Source organism: Pteropus medius, unplaced genomic scaffold (assembly GCF_902729225.1).
Source record: "Pteropus medius unplaced genomic scaffold, Ma_sr-lr_union100, whole genome shotgun sequence".
Classification (NCBI taxonomy): domain Eukaryota; kingdom Metazoa; phylum Chordata; class Mammalia; order Chiroptera; family Pteropodidae; genus Pteropus; species Pteropus medius.
In genome coordinates, this window is record NW_024344370.1 from 20,322,037 (window position 1) to 20,337,225 (window position 15,189).

Sequence of the window (15,189 nt, forward strand, 5' to 3'; positions counted from 1 at the left end):
ACTCCATTATTCCCGGATCTCTGTTATGTTCTCTCATATGGTTTCTGCTTCTTTGTCTTCCCATTTTGACTGTCTTTCTGTTCTTTCTATTTACTCAGCAAAGTTCTTAAATATCCCAGTCTTATTAGTGTGGCTTTGTGAGGTATGTATCCAGATGCACAGTCCTGAGAGGGGTTCAGCTGTAGGACAGTTTTAGCCCCAGCCTGTGCCCCTGTGGGGCCACCTGATAAGATTCAACAAGCAATTCACAGATGCTGTGCTTATAGTTGCCTCAAGAAGCCACGCCAGAAACCACAGTCAGCTGCCACTAGTGTGATTCTAGGCAGTGTTCAGCAAGTGTGTCCTTGACTCGGCAAGGACACACTTGGATGTGGCTTGTGTGCGGCCGTGAGCTGAAGGAGGCGGAGTTTCAGGATTCAGGAGCGACCTTTGTTATCCAGTTTGGTGATGTCTCAGTTATGGCGCTGAGTCCGCACACTGGGAGGTGGGAGGGCTCAATAGAGGAACAATGAATACCGCCGGCATTTCCGTACAGAGCGAGTCTTGCCTCTGGCCCTCACTCGAACAACTCCGTGTCTTTCTGTAAGTTCCTGGTGCCCCCTGCGCAGCCAACCTGGTGCTGGTGCTCTGAGCGAGCAGGTTCGTAACCGCAAAAGTGTGCTTGTGGACACGGTCTCTTTAAGAGACATCTGGTCTCTTTAAGAGGCATCTGCAACTGCCACTGCTATGGCCTCTGTCCCATTCAACTGCTCAGGACTGAGCAGCTTCATGTCCTCGCCCCGTCCTACCTCATCCTGTTGCAGGGTGATTTCTGATTTCTCTCCCTAGTTGTAGGTTTCATTCATCAAGATCCCAGGTGATTTTCCTTGCTGCTTGCTCCTTGTTTCCCTCACAACTTTGATTTGGCCACAAGAAAGATGAACAGAGTCCCTATCGTCTACGCCATTTTTTTTTTCCCTCTCCTCAGGAGTGTATAGATCTTTACGAATTACTGCTTTGGTTTTCTTTGGATTAATACCCAGAAGTGCAATTGCTGGGTCAAAAGGTATAGCCATTTTTCATTTTTTGAGAAACCTCCAGATTGTTTTCCATAGTGGCTGTACCAATTTGCAATCTCACCAACAGTGTATGAGAGTTCCTTTTTCTCCACATCCTTGCCAACACTTGTTTCTTTTTGACTTATTGATGATAGCCATTCTGACAGGTGTGAGATGATATCCCAGATGTATCATAAGCGAGCATCATCTCCCATTCAGTCAGTTATCTTTTTGTTTTATTGGTTTCCTTTGCTGTGAAAAACTTTTAGTTTGATGTAGTCCCATTTGTTTATTTTTTCTTTTGTTTTCCTTGTCCAACAATATGTAACCACAAAGAAATTACTAGAAGCAATGTCAGAGAGTTTACTGCCTATGATTTGTTCTAGAAAATTTATGGTTTCAGGTCTTACTTGTAAGTCTTTAATCCATTTTGAGTTTCTTCTTGTAAATGGTGTAAGTGGTCTAGTTTCTTTTTTTCTTTCTTTTTTTTTTTTGCATGTTTCTGTCCTATTTTCCCAGCACCATTTATTGAAGATACTGTCTTTACCTTCACTGTATATTCTTGCCTCCTTTGTCATATTAAGTCAGTGTATTGGTGTGGATTTACTTCTGGGCTTGCTATTCTTTTTTATTGATCAATGTGTCTGTTTTTATGCCAGTGCCATGCTGTTTTAATTACTGTACTCTTGTAGTACAGTTTGGTATCAGGTAGTGTGATACCTCCTACTTTGTTCTTTCTCCAGACTACCATGGCTATTCAGAGTCTTTTATGGTTCCATATAAATTTTAGGATTATTTGTTCTAGCTGTCTGAGAAATACCATTGGTATTTTTATAGGGATTGCAGTGAATCTATAGATTGCTTTGGGTATAGTATGGCCATTTTAATGATATTGATTCTTCCTACCCATGAGCACCGTATATGCTTCCATTTATTTGAATCTTCTTCAACTTCTTTTTTCAATGACATAGTTTTCTGAGAACAGGGGTTTTTTTTTTGTTTGCTTGTTTATTTTGTTTTTGTTGTTGTTGTTGTTGTTATTGTTGTTGTTGTTGTTTTTACCTCCTAGGTTAATTTGACTCCTAGGTATTTTATTGTTTTCGATGTAATTGTAAATGGGATTGTTTTCTTAATTTCTCTTTCTGAAAGTTCGTCATTGGTGTATAAAAATGCCACTGTCTTCTGAATATTAATTTTGTATCATGCTACTTAATACTGAATTTATTGATCAGTTCTAACAGGTTGACAGGGCTATGTCTCCTGATCTTCATAGAGTGGCCCTATGTAGTAGATACCCTGTGGGGCCTAGTGGTACAGTCCACGGTCACCTGAGCTGGGTTCTCCACGTATGTCCCTTGTATGGGTCGTGTGTACCCTCTTGTTGTAGTTGAGCCTTGGTTGCTTTTGGCACATTAGTGGGAGGGGTTGACCCTTGGGCTGATTGGTTGTTATGACTGGCTGTGACTACAGTAGAGGAGATGTTGTACAAGAGCTGACTCACCTTTAGCAGGGCTCTGGTAGCTGTGCAGTCTGCCTTTTGGGTGTGTCATCCTCAGATGTGACCCCAGATTGTGCTCTGGTTCAGACCGAACCTGGCCACTAGGCATGCATCCAGGACCTTCTGGGAAGGGCCTTGTCACAGGCCAAGTTCAGCCACAGCCTGTGCCCTGCCTGGGGCCTCTTGGCATGAACCACCAAGCAACCCGCAGATGGCCACCACACACACTGGGCTCGGACGTGCCTCAAGAAGCCAGGCTATAAACCAAGGCTGGCTGCACTAGTGCTGAGCTTGAGGCTGCTCAGCAAGAGATATGGGGTGAGCCGAAGTCAGATGCTACTTGTTTAGGTTTTGTGAACCTTTGGGAGATTTTAAGAAAGTTGGCAGCATGAGCTAAGACAGGCATTCATATGGAAAAACCACTGAAGACGGCTTGGGTGGACCTGCAAATTGGGAGGGGTGAGGTATCAGGCAATCACCTGGGTGAGACAACCTGTGTTAGCCATGTTGATGGAATTCAGATACAGTGGCTGTCTGTGTCTATACATGGGGCCGAGGGAGGTCTCAACAAAAGAACAATGGATTCTGCCAACATTCTGTCTGGGAGAAAGCTGCTTCTCCCACGCTCGCCCTGAAGCCAGACAATTCAGTATGACTCTGGCTCCTTTAAAGCTGCTGCCCCAGCGCTGAAGCTTAGAGCATGCGAGTCCATCAGTGAGGAGGTTACTGTGCGTGGGCCCTTTGTGAGGAACCATTGTGACTCCTGCAGCCTTCTGACTCACTCAGCCACAATCTCTGCTGGTTTTCAGAGCCAGAAGTTATGGGAACTTTTCTTCCTGGCACTGGAACTCTGGGTTTGGGAGCCCGATGTGGGGCCAAGACCCCTTGCTCCTCTTGGGGGACCTCTGCAGCCAAGATATCCCTCTCTATTCTCAACCATCACTGTCGGATGTAGGACCAGCCCATTTTGCTTCTTTGCCCCTCTTACTTGAAGTGGTCTTGAAGTGGTCTCTTATGTTTTCCTCTAGTTAGAAGACTCTGTTCAGCCAGACTTCAGGAGACTCCCAGTGATGGTTGTTCTGTAGTTTAGTTGTAATTTTGATGAGATCGTGTGTGAGAGGAGGCAAACACAGCATTTGCCTACTCCACCATCTTGACCTCTTTTTTTTTTTTTAATGCTATTGAGTTGCAATAATTAACCCCTTTCAGATATATGGTTTCAAATATTTTCTCCTATTCCATAGGTTGGTTACATTTTAATTGTGTTGATTGTTTCCTTTGATGTGCAGAAGATTTTTAGTTTGATGTAGTCTCGCTTGTCTATTTGTGCTTTTGTTGCCTGTACTTTTGGTGACATGTCCAAGAAATCATTGCCAAGACCAATGTTCAGAACCTCTTTCCCTGTGCTTTCTCCTAGAATTTTTACAGTTTCAGGTCTGATGTTTAAGTCTCTAATTTATTTTGAGTTGATTTTTTTGTATATGATATTCATATCTGTTGGGATGGCTATTATTAAAAAGCCAGAACATAACAAGTAGTATCAAGGGTGTGGAGAAATTGGAACACCTATATATTGTTGGTAGGAATGTAAAATGCTCAGCAGCTATGGAAAACAATATTACTATATGATTCTGCAATACCATTTTTGGGTATATATCCAAAAGTACTGAAATCAGGAACTTAAAGAAATATCTGAACTTCCATGTTTATTTGCAGCACTATTCACAATAGCTATGATATAGAAACCATGTGTCCATCAATAGATGAATAAAAAAAAGATGTAGTGTATACATACAATGAAATATTCAGCCTTAAAAACAAAGGAAATTCTGCTATTTGCAACAACATGGATGAATCTGGAGGGCATTATTCTAAGTGAAGCAAGCAAGTCACAGGGCAAATACTGCATGATTCAACTTAAATGAAGGATGTAAATTAGTCAAACTCACAGAATCAGAGAATGCAATAGTGGTTGCCAGGGGATAGAGAGTGAGAGAAATGGGGAGTTATTATTCAATGGGTATATAATTTCAGTTATATTATATGAATAAGTTCGAGGGATTCTGCTGTACAACATAGTACCTACAGTTAACAATACAGTATTATATACTTCAAACTTTGTTAACAAGATAGCTCTCATGTCAAGTATTCTTACCATAAAATAAACAAACAACGGACACAAGGAAACTCTGGGAAATGTTGGATATGTTTATTATATTAATTATGGTCATGGTATCATTGTTTCTTGCAGAACACCAAACTCATCAAATTGTACACATTATGTGCAGCTCTTTGTAAATCAATTATATCTCAATAAGGCAGTTAAAAATTGCAGCCTATCAAAATGTATAGAATGTAGCCAAAGCCATACTTAGAAATATATCTATAGCATTAATTGCTTCTATTTAGAAAAGAAGATCAAAGGTCAACAATCTAAGTTTCTGTCTTAAGAAACTAGAAAAAGAATAGAAAATTTAATCCAAGTAAAGCACAATGAAAGGAATACTAAAAGAAGAACAGAAATCAATGGAAATGATTACAGAAAAACAAAAGACCAAACTCAATAAAACCTAAAGCTAGTTATTTCAGATCAATAAAAGTGATAAGCCTCATGTCCAACTGACAAAGACAAATAAAAGGGAAGAAACAACAGACCATAGACACATTAAAAGAATAATAAGTAAATAACATAATAAACTTTACTCCTTTAAATTCAGCTACTTAGATAAAATGAACCAACTCTTTGAAAGACACAAACTACTAAAGCTCTCTCAAGAAGAAATATATATTCTAATGTAATTTGTAGTTTAAAACTTTCCAACAAAGAAAATCCCATGCTCAGATGGCTTCATTGTGATTTCTAACGAAGATTTAGTGAAAAACAACAATTCTATGTAATCTTTTCTCAACGATATAAGTGGAAAATGGATCATAAACCTAAATGTTAAATTCAAAACTATAAAACTACTAGAGGAGAACAAAAGAAAAATTTCTGTGACCATGTGCTAGACAAATATTTCTTAGATATGGCACTAAAAGCACAATCCATAAAAAACTGATAAATTGGACTTATCAAAATTAAAAACTTCTTTGTGAAATACACTGTTAGTAAAATAAAAAGATAAGCCACGAACAGGGAGAAAATACATGCAAATCATATTTCTGATAAAAGGCTTGTATCCAGAATATGTAATGAACCATAAAATGTCTATAATTCATAAACAATCCAATTTAAAATTCTGCAAAATATTTGAACACTTCTACAAAGAAGATATATGTATGGCAAATAAGCATATTAAAAGATGCTCAACATCATTAGTCACTAGAGAAATACAAATTAAAACCACAATAATAATATACAATTATAAACGTATTAGAATGCCAAACTTTTTTTTTTTTAATCTGACAAATGCTCGTGAGGACATGAAAGAACTAAAATCTTCAAAGAATATTAATGAGAAAAGAAATTCATTCTTTTGAAAGCAAACTATTTTGAAAACAGTCAAGCAATTTTTTATAGTTACGTGTACACTTACCATATGACCCAGCAATCTCACTCCTAGTTATTTATTCAAGAGAAATGAAAACTTCTTTGCAGAGAAGAACTTGCACACAAATTTTTTTAACAGCTTTATTAATAATAGGCCAGAACTTGAAACATCCCAAATGTCCTTTAATGAATGAATGGATAAACCATGGTGAATTCATTCAGTGGAATACTACTCTGAATAAAAAGGAGGAAACTACTGATACAGACAACATAGATGAATCTCAAATGCATTATGTTAAATAAAAGAAGCTAGTCTTAGGAGAATACATATGTATGATTTCATCGATATGGCATTCTATAAAAGTCAAAATTATAGGAACAGATTAGTGGTTGCCAGGGGCTGAGGTGGCTGGAAGGATTGATTATAAGGAAGTAACATAAAGTAATTTTTTGGAGTGATAGAATTGTTCTGTATCTTGATTGTGGTGATTCCTGACTACAATATATGTTTGCCTTAACACATAAAACTGTACACCAAAAGGTGATTTTTACGGTATGTAAATTTAAAAATGAATAATAACAATGGATAAAAAAGATAGTGTTAATGGACATATTGACCATGCTAAAGATATTCAAGGTGTTATATTAACCTAGGCTTAACTCTTTGTAAACACAGAATGCGATACATAGGTGATGTATTATCGAATTGTACACTTGAAACTTATATATAATTTTATTAACCACTGTAACCCCAATAAATAAAATGAAATAAAATAAAATAAAAATAAATGGCTTACACAAACTTCAAATTTTTAATATTGGAAATAATGTATTATATTTGAATTGGTGATGATTTTATGGACTCGTTCCAATTTTAAAATCAGATGTTTCAAGAATGAGTACTTATGAGTAAAATTTTGGTACTTTCCAAATGGTTTAACCAGTTAAATATTACTAGAGCATTATTAGAGTTGATTTTAAGTATGACGTCAAATATATAAAAACAATGTTAGAAATTTATCTGAAATATTTCCATGTGAAAATATAACCTTAGCCCTCTAGAACTTCTAAGGAAGCAATCATTCTGAGAAACTATTTTTCAATTACGTCTGAAGCAATAAATACAAAGTATTTTACTCATTATTCTTCTTGTTTGAATATAATATGCTGAGCATAATTTAATTTCTTCTCCATGGCTCAAGGTCATCATTAAAACACCAAATCCTAAAGCTGAGAGCAGCAACCTGAGAAATCTTAAACCTGAGTATGATAAACAAGAGCGCTTAGTTTTATAAATTATATAAATGTCTAACCAATGTACTGTATACTTGAAATTAATAATTAAATAAAATTATATATATGTATATATGTATGTTACAACTGTAACATGCTTTACAATTTAAGAAAAAATAACTTCACATATCCTAAATTATTTGTAACAACTCAGACTGGAAGGTAAAACAAGTCATGTAACCCAATATTTTACAGACTAGAAAATGGATGCCCATAGAAATTAAGTGATTTACCCAACAATTCACAAGAGTTGAGAGTGGGACACAGATTGTCTTATTCCTATGGTTGGCATGTGCTGAATGGGTGGTACAATGTAAAGAGTATTTATCTAGGATGTCTTGGAGTAAAGCCAAATCACTTGTTATTTCAGCACTTAATCCCTTAATTCAGTTACTCTCTCTACTCCAACCCAACAAACTTCAATTTCCATAGAACTAGTGGACTGTCATTTTATCTTCCACATACATAAGAACCCAACTTTTAAAATGAAGATTATTACAACTCTTTTCATGATTTGTGTGCAAATGGTGAAAAACCTTGGCTGTGTAGTCATTCAACATATTGCCACTTAATAGACCAAGATAACTATGGTGGGTGGAGATAATGACAAATGATCTTACTTTATCTAGTTGTTGTGGTAAAGAACTTTGTATAATTTGAAAGAAAAATAGTAGATCTCTTGAACAAAGTTGCCTTCTTGCTGTTGCTACTGAATTTAAGAGAAAAAATATAAAGGCACGGTATTTTCTATTTTTAGAGTTGTTGACTCCAGAAATCTGTTTAGTACTCTTCAGCTGTATTTGACTATTGGTATCAATGGAGAAGAACGTGCTGTGCTTTTTAAGGTTTATATCATACATGGTTAAGTATAACACTTGTAGCCAACCAATAGGAAAACATTCTTATATTATTAAGGCAGGTATGTTCACACTTGGGGATCACCCATATCTTGTACTCTGGGCTTTCTGTATTAGTTACAGCCCTGCAGAGAAGGATCAGACCATTATACTGATTATGCATTAATGAATTTAAGTTTACTCGTCTCCTCAGAACTCATTCCAAAGTACGTTGCTTCTAAACCACACCAGATAATCTTCATCTTCTGGCTCCTCTTGTGACTGTAGCTGAACTCTTATGCAAACGAAACCCTAAATTTCTCTGAAAGCTAGCAGCCATGGTAGTAAATATTGCTTTGATGGATATTGTCCTCTGTCCCGAACATCCTTCAAAATTCAGTCAGATTGCAGATAAGAGATTCATATATCTACATTGGTGTATTTGAATGAGATTCCGTTTAGAAAGTTAGTGGAGTTATTTGTTTCTGAATGTTCTGGGGAGAAACTATACTCTTCATCTTTCTGCTGCCCTCCCATATCCGATTTCTTTCCTTCCTTCCTTCCTTCCTTCCTTCCTTCCTTCCTTCCTTCCTTCCTTCCTTCCTTCCTTCCTTCTTTCCTTCCTTCCTTTATTTTATTTTATTTTTTTCATGGCAAATATTGGTTAACTAAATCCAATAAGTTTAGCTGCAAATTTCTTTAACAGTAAGGCATATATATATTTACACTGTGTGTTCACTTCCCATTAAGCAGGTTTTTTCTGTCACCACATATTTGACTCCCTTTACCCCATCTACCTACTCCCCTCCCCCACCCCCCTACCTCTGGTAAATCACTAGCTCTGAGCAGTAAATATGTCCATGAGAGTCTGTGTTTGTTTGTCCTATTTATTTGCTGCTTTTAGGTTTATATCCCACATATAAGTGATATCATGTGATTTTCAACGTTTTCTGTCTGGATTATTTCGCTTAGCATGACTATCCTGAGGGCCATCCATGTTGTCTTTAATAGAATCTCCTAACATCAGTTAGGAAGGTATTTGTGTGGACAAGAAAGAAAGTCAGATGTACAAATTTTAATGGATGGCTATATGACTGTCTTTAATTTCTTTATGAGACTGCTTTTTTGTTTAAAATATTCAGAGAAAGGGTAATTATTTTTTATTTCCATGTACTTGATTGTTTCCATACCCAGTATACTAGAATAATTTCTATTTGGTTTGGCTTATGGTGTTTTTTGTTGTTGCCGTTTTCCTAATTTTGAAGAGATCGTTCCTTGGGAAGGGTTTTCTTTCTGTCTGTCAAATTTTAGCAATAACAATTTCAGTTTAACAGCTTTTAACAAGAACCTGAAATTGCCTTAATTTTATTACAAGTGTTCTTTTTTTTTATAAATTGTGCTACTAGAATTTATCTTTTTGTCGTTGTTGTTCGAAAGCTATTTTTTTAATATTTGTATTTTAAAGATTAATATCAGTTTGTACATAAAAGAAGAATAGAATTTATCTTTTTAAAAAGAGTTTGACTGTCTTTTATTTATGAGAGTCACAGAGTTGTTTTCCCTTAATATTAAACACCTTGCTTATTGATGGGAAGGATAAAGTATATTTTTAAAATTTCTCTTATCTAATTATGATGGTGTCAATTTAAATAAAAAGTGCAATAGTTTTTATATGGTTTCTTTTTAGTAAAATGTACATGCGATTGAATTTTGATTTATATACTACAGTTATTAAAATTTATTTTGCTTATATTGCCTAAAGCAAAGAAATTTTTATAGTTATAAAGCCTTGTTTATTTTTAAACTTTAAAAATTATTTTATTTTAATATATAAAAAGAACCCCTTATCCCAGAATAAGGAAAAATAAAAGCACCCTTTTGTCCCAGAGCACAGCTTCTGACTGTAAGACATATGCCAGATGTCTTGCTTGACAAAGAACAGTGAATGTCCCTGTTGATAATTGACCATGTATGGCTACCACCATCTCTGGCTTTAGTAGTCATTAATATTTATTTCAGTGAAAGATCCTTTTTTCCCCATGCACTGACATTAATAAGGGCTTTCTTTTTCATTTTTAAAGTTGGTCCTTTTTCTGAGCAAATTCAGTGTGTTTGTATTATGTATAATTTTTCAGTGAGAACCCGTCTCTCTTTAGCACACAAATTATTGCCCATTACAGGGGATTAATTGGCTTAAAGAAATCTTGCAGCTTTTAAGCACTGAAATTGTTTAAAAAACAAAAGCGTGCAACTACTACACATACCAAATTTTTATTCCAATTTTCAGAGTATCTTCTTTTATTTTTAGATGAATCTACGTTCTGTATTTACTGTAGAGCAACAAAGGATTTTACAGCGTTATTATGAAAATGGAATGACAAATCAAAGTAAAAATTGCTTTCAGCTCATATTACAGTGTGCACAGGAGACTAAGCTGGACTTCAGTGTAGTCAGGGTAAGTATTGAGGTCTTACACTCTTGAATTTGTAGTTTTTTATTACAAGTGATAATTGCTTAATATGAGAAAAACTATCAGGGTATGAAGTCACTAACTTTATAAATAGCTTCATCTACCTGGTATAAAAATACTATTTTTAAAAAATAAATAGAGCTAATTATTCAGTATGTATTTGTTTCTGTGAATACTTTGAAAACACTAAAACTTTTGCATTGTAAACATATCTTTAAAAATCTCAATTCTTTGAACTAATGAGTACCTTTAAGATTAATTTTTGATCTTATGCTGTCTCTAAACCCAGAACTAATACAGATATAATCCCACAAAATAATGTCAGTAAAATAAGCATTTACTGAGGACTATTGTGTATCCAACATATTTTCTTGTTGTATTTGAATTTTTCATCAGGCATTTATGACTTTAGTATTGTTGTCTTTTTTAGTAAAATCTAGCCTTTCTTATGAATACCGTCTCCACCTTTTAAGTACAATGCATGAATTTTAATAGTTAGCAAGTAAGGGACAAGAAATCACAAGAGAGGAAATTTTCCTTTATCACAACCATAGTTATTCACCTGTACAAATCAGAGCTGCTACCTGTTTGTGAAAGGCAATGAGAAGGTGACAGAGAGGAGGCAAGAGATAAATTTAACAGAACTAGTCACTGATTTTATTGAGTGCATAGGTCCTTTCATATTTGTCTGAATGTGCTACAGATCCTTCTGGCATGAAACCTTAGGGATTCAAAGATTAACAACTTTCTCAACCTTGTCATTCATTAGGTTAATTTGAGAAAGAGGAAAGATATCTATTTTTATGTTTATCTTTTCTGTTGGAGGAATTTTCAAAGATCCTAAAGATAAAAATTTCTTGATAAGCAGACTTTTTGGAAAATCTATTTATTAAATATGACTAAATGATATAGTAACCTTCAAAAGGAGAATTATATTGCTAGTTGGAGTGGGGGCTGTTATCCAGGATATCTGTTTCTTATTGGCTGAGATCGACCATCATATTTAGATTTGTGTAAGAACTAGAAATACCTCCTACCAATAACTCTAAATTCTCTATTTGAAATGCCTTTAGTAAACCTCAGATAAAACTGTTTAATTACCTTAGAAAAAGTAATATAAAATGTGTAATATTTCAAGTTGATGAGATTTCATTTTGTAAGTACAAACTCGTCCCCCTCCCCTCCTTCCCCATGGCAACATCTTTCATTTCTTTTCCATTTTATTTTACCATTACTTTGAAGTGAAATGCCTCCTCAGGCAGCTGCTTTGTGAACTGTGACCTTTCATATTTCCAATTTGTTATTGCAATCTTCCCCTAATAACTTAATTATACTTGAATATTGAGAGAGTTAAAGTACAAAAGTCTATGTTTATGCTCCAAATGTTGTGAAATCTAAAATAAACAATGAGAATGAAAGAAATTCCTAGAATGTATGCTTACAAGTAAAATGTTATATAAATCATAAGGAATCGTTCAAAACAGATTTATTCTCTCTGTTATAAGAGAGTATAAATTGTACAGAAATTCAGTCTTCCTAATGTAAATTCCAACACGGTTTTGGTGGCTTTTCCAGTCAGAGGAGAAGAGAGTTGTTTATAAGCTAATCATTCCACAACCTCCCTTGCTCCCAATATTTTGCTTGCTCTGTATGTTCTACTTAAAAGAGACCTCTCTTTATTACTTTTAATATAGTGTTTGTTGTGTTTTTTTTTCCCTCAAAAGAACTTAAATTCCATTTTACTAAGAATTTGATCCTGATATAAATAGAATTTAAAGGTTAAAGTATCCATGCAAAAATATATATATAGTGGGGTAACAGAACAGGAAAACAAAGGAAGAGGTATAGAAAAGGGAAAAGATGTTTGGAGAAAATGAATTTCTAAGAAAGACTGAAGATAATTTTATGGACACCAAAAGTTGATGACCCAAATGTCTTTCCTTTTATTTATTTATTTTTTCTATGTAGTATAACTTTGTTAGTTCAAACTTTAAATTTTCATATCAATTTTTTTGACCCATTTTTTCTCTCTCACCGGTGAGGTGTTTGGAAAAGAATTGTATTGTATAAACATTGGTAAATTTTGGATCCTGCGACTGGATGACTTTTAAGAAAATTTAATTCAGTTATTTGGAAACCTCAGGCAATGAATTGTCTTTATTTTCAAATTTTAGGTGGAAAATATTTAAGTGTATACTTTTTGACTTTCATAGAGAATATTGAAAAGAATTAAACCCTTACTTTCTGACTTAGTTTCATTATGGAAATCAATTATTGTATTGTGCTCACACAATAATGCTCACAATGTGGTAAGGTATATGGGGTGAATTTTTCCTTTACCAAAAAACACCATACTATTTAATGATTTCTCATTGATTCTCTTTTGTTTTTTTCTTTTCTTCTCCTTTTTAGTGAGGAATAGTTAGTAAATATTCTTAGTTTTGATGTTAACAAGGCATGTCCAAAAGCGATCTCTATCACCAGTGCCCCTTCTATTTTGTTATTTCTAATTTTTTATAGATTAGGATACCAGATTTGGTAAAAATTATGTATAAAACAAAATAAAGTGTGTTTAAAGAAAGGTCAGGGAATGTCCTTTTCTTATAAAGTACATAGATCTTGTGACATCTGTGTTGGCTGCCCCCAGGACAAATGAGGTTAGCTGAGTTTCATATGCACATGATATTCTACTGCATTTTACTCTTGGATAGGTATATAATTTAAATACCTAATAAACTATATAAGTAAATATTTATACTATAAAAGTAAGCCATAAACTTGCAATGCACTAAGTTCACTCTTAAACTTCTTTTGTTAAGGTAGGTGTTGTCGTATTGTGATGAGAACATGATAGATTGTTTATTTTTTTAGAAATATTGCACAAAGCTGCCCTCCAGATGTGGTAGATCTTGATTTTACCAATTCACTGTGCTTTCCCATTTAAAGTGTTTAAATGAAATGCTTATATATTTTTATAATAATTATGAACAAATGCATCATGATTCTTATGTATACTTTTCATACTTGAAAAGCCATAACACAATCACTTATTTTGAATATTTGTAAAATTCACCTTTTTGATCCATACATTCAAATTATATCCAAAAACATTTCTTTTTAAACATTTCTCTTGAGTATACACTTTAAAAACATTTTAGTTTTTCTCCTCTGTCTTTTTCTCTTGTGCCATTTATATTCATTTGTCCCTATTGTAATTGTCACTTCTGCTGTTTGGTAAAAATAAATCGGAGCAAGTTTAAAATTCCCACAGACTCCTGTGAAACAAAATGGAACCATCTCAGTTTCCATTTTTTCTTTTTTTTAGAAGAGAAATACTAATTATAAAAGTAAAATCACCAACAGAGATGACCATTTCAGGAGTTTCTCACGATAGTGGAAGGAGAATATGCTTTGAGGTCAAGTAATATCGATTTTGAATCCTTATGGCAAATATCCACTAACTACTTAATAGTTCTAAACCTCAACTTCTTCACTTATATAATTAGAGAAATAACACCTAGTGAAGGAGCTAATATATATAAAAACACATAATGGAGATTCCATACATGATAGCTTTTATTTATAGTATTACAGAAACACTAATGTTGTTTATAGTATAAACATTAAATATAGTATAAACATTGAAAATTGGATAATTTTCTTGGTCTTCAAAACCACATCACACAAGTTAACCAAATATACCCTGCATCATGTTTGTGCAAAGCTAGCTCATTTAATGTTTTCACTTAGATTTTTTTTTAAAATTCTTAATATATGAACATGTTTTGGAAGTTTATAATACAGTATGCATTTTGAAATAATTATAAAGTTTACTAATCACATTATGAAACATAATATTTCTTATTGCATATTTTAAGATGAATCATGATTCAGCATAATAATACTAAGATTATTATAAATAATTATTTATATTAAAGTACATAGTTTTAATCAGATCCTAAATGCCAATCGCTAGTATTATTTTTATTAATAATTTATTTCTCATTTATGAAAGTACTACATATTCATTATATAAAATTTGGTAAATAGAGAAAAGTGTAAGAAGAAAATAAGTACCATAAATTAATGACAAACTGGGAAAAATATTTTCAACTTGTGACAAAGTGTTGCTATCTTTAGTAGAAAATTATTCTTATAAATCGATTTAAAAAGACAAATACACCAATATAAAAATAAGTAAAGGAAATAGATAAGCAATTCTGTTGAAGTAATATAGTAACCATAGAAATTCAAATCAAAACTGCAGTGTTGTATCTTTATAACTTCTGGGCTAGTAAAGGCTACAGAAAGATAATGCAAAAGATTGGTGCGGGTGTGGAGAATTCAGAAATCTTATACATTAGAGGGTACTTTAAAAATATCAAAAAACACAGGGATTTTCTTTCTACAATAGCATTCTAATGGACCAATAGCACAAAGATGCACGTACAATGATGTGTATTTCAATATGGTTCATAATAGTGAATGTTTCCAAAAATAATCTGAATACCTAGCAATATTAAACTAACCACGTTATGATGTATTAATGGAACAGAAGTTGTTAA

The 15,189-nt window shown here is 33.8% G+C and overlaps 1 protein-coding gene across 1 annotated transcript in view; it reads left to right on the plus strand.

The window, feature by feature from the left end:
* Positions 1–15,189, plus strand: part of HDX (highly divergent homeobox) — a 184,056-nt gene that overhangs the window by 17,119 nt on the left and 151,748 nt on the right. The window contains exon 2 of the mRNA XM_039870224.1: positions 10,463–10,609. Coding sequence (XP_039726158.1) covers positions 10,463–10,609 — 147 coding nt within the window. The remainder of the gene's footprint in view (positions 1–10,462; positions 10,610–15,189) is intronic.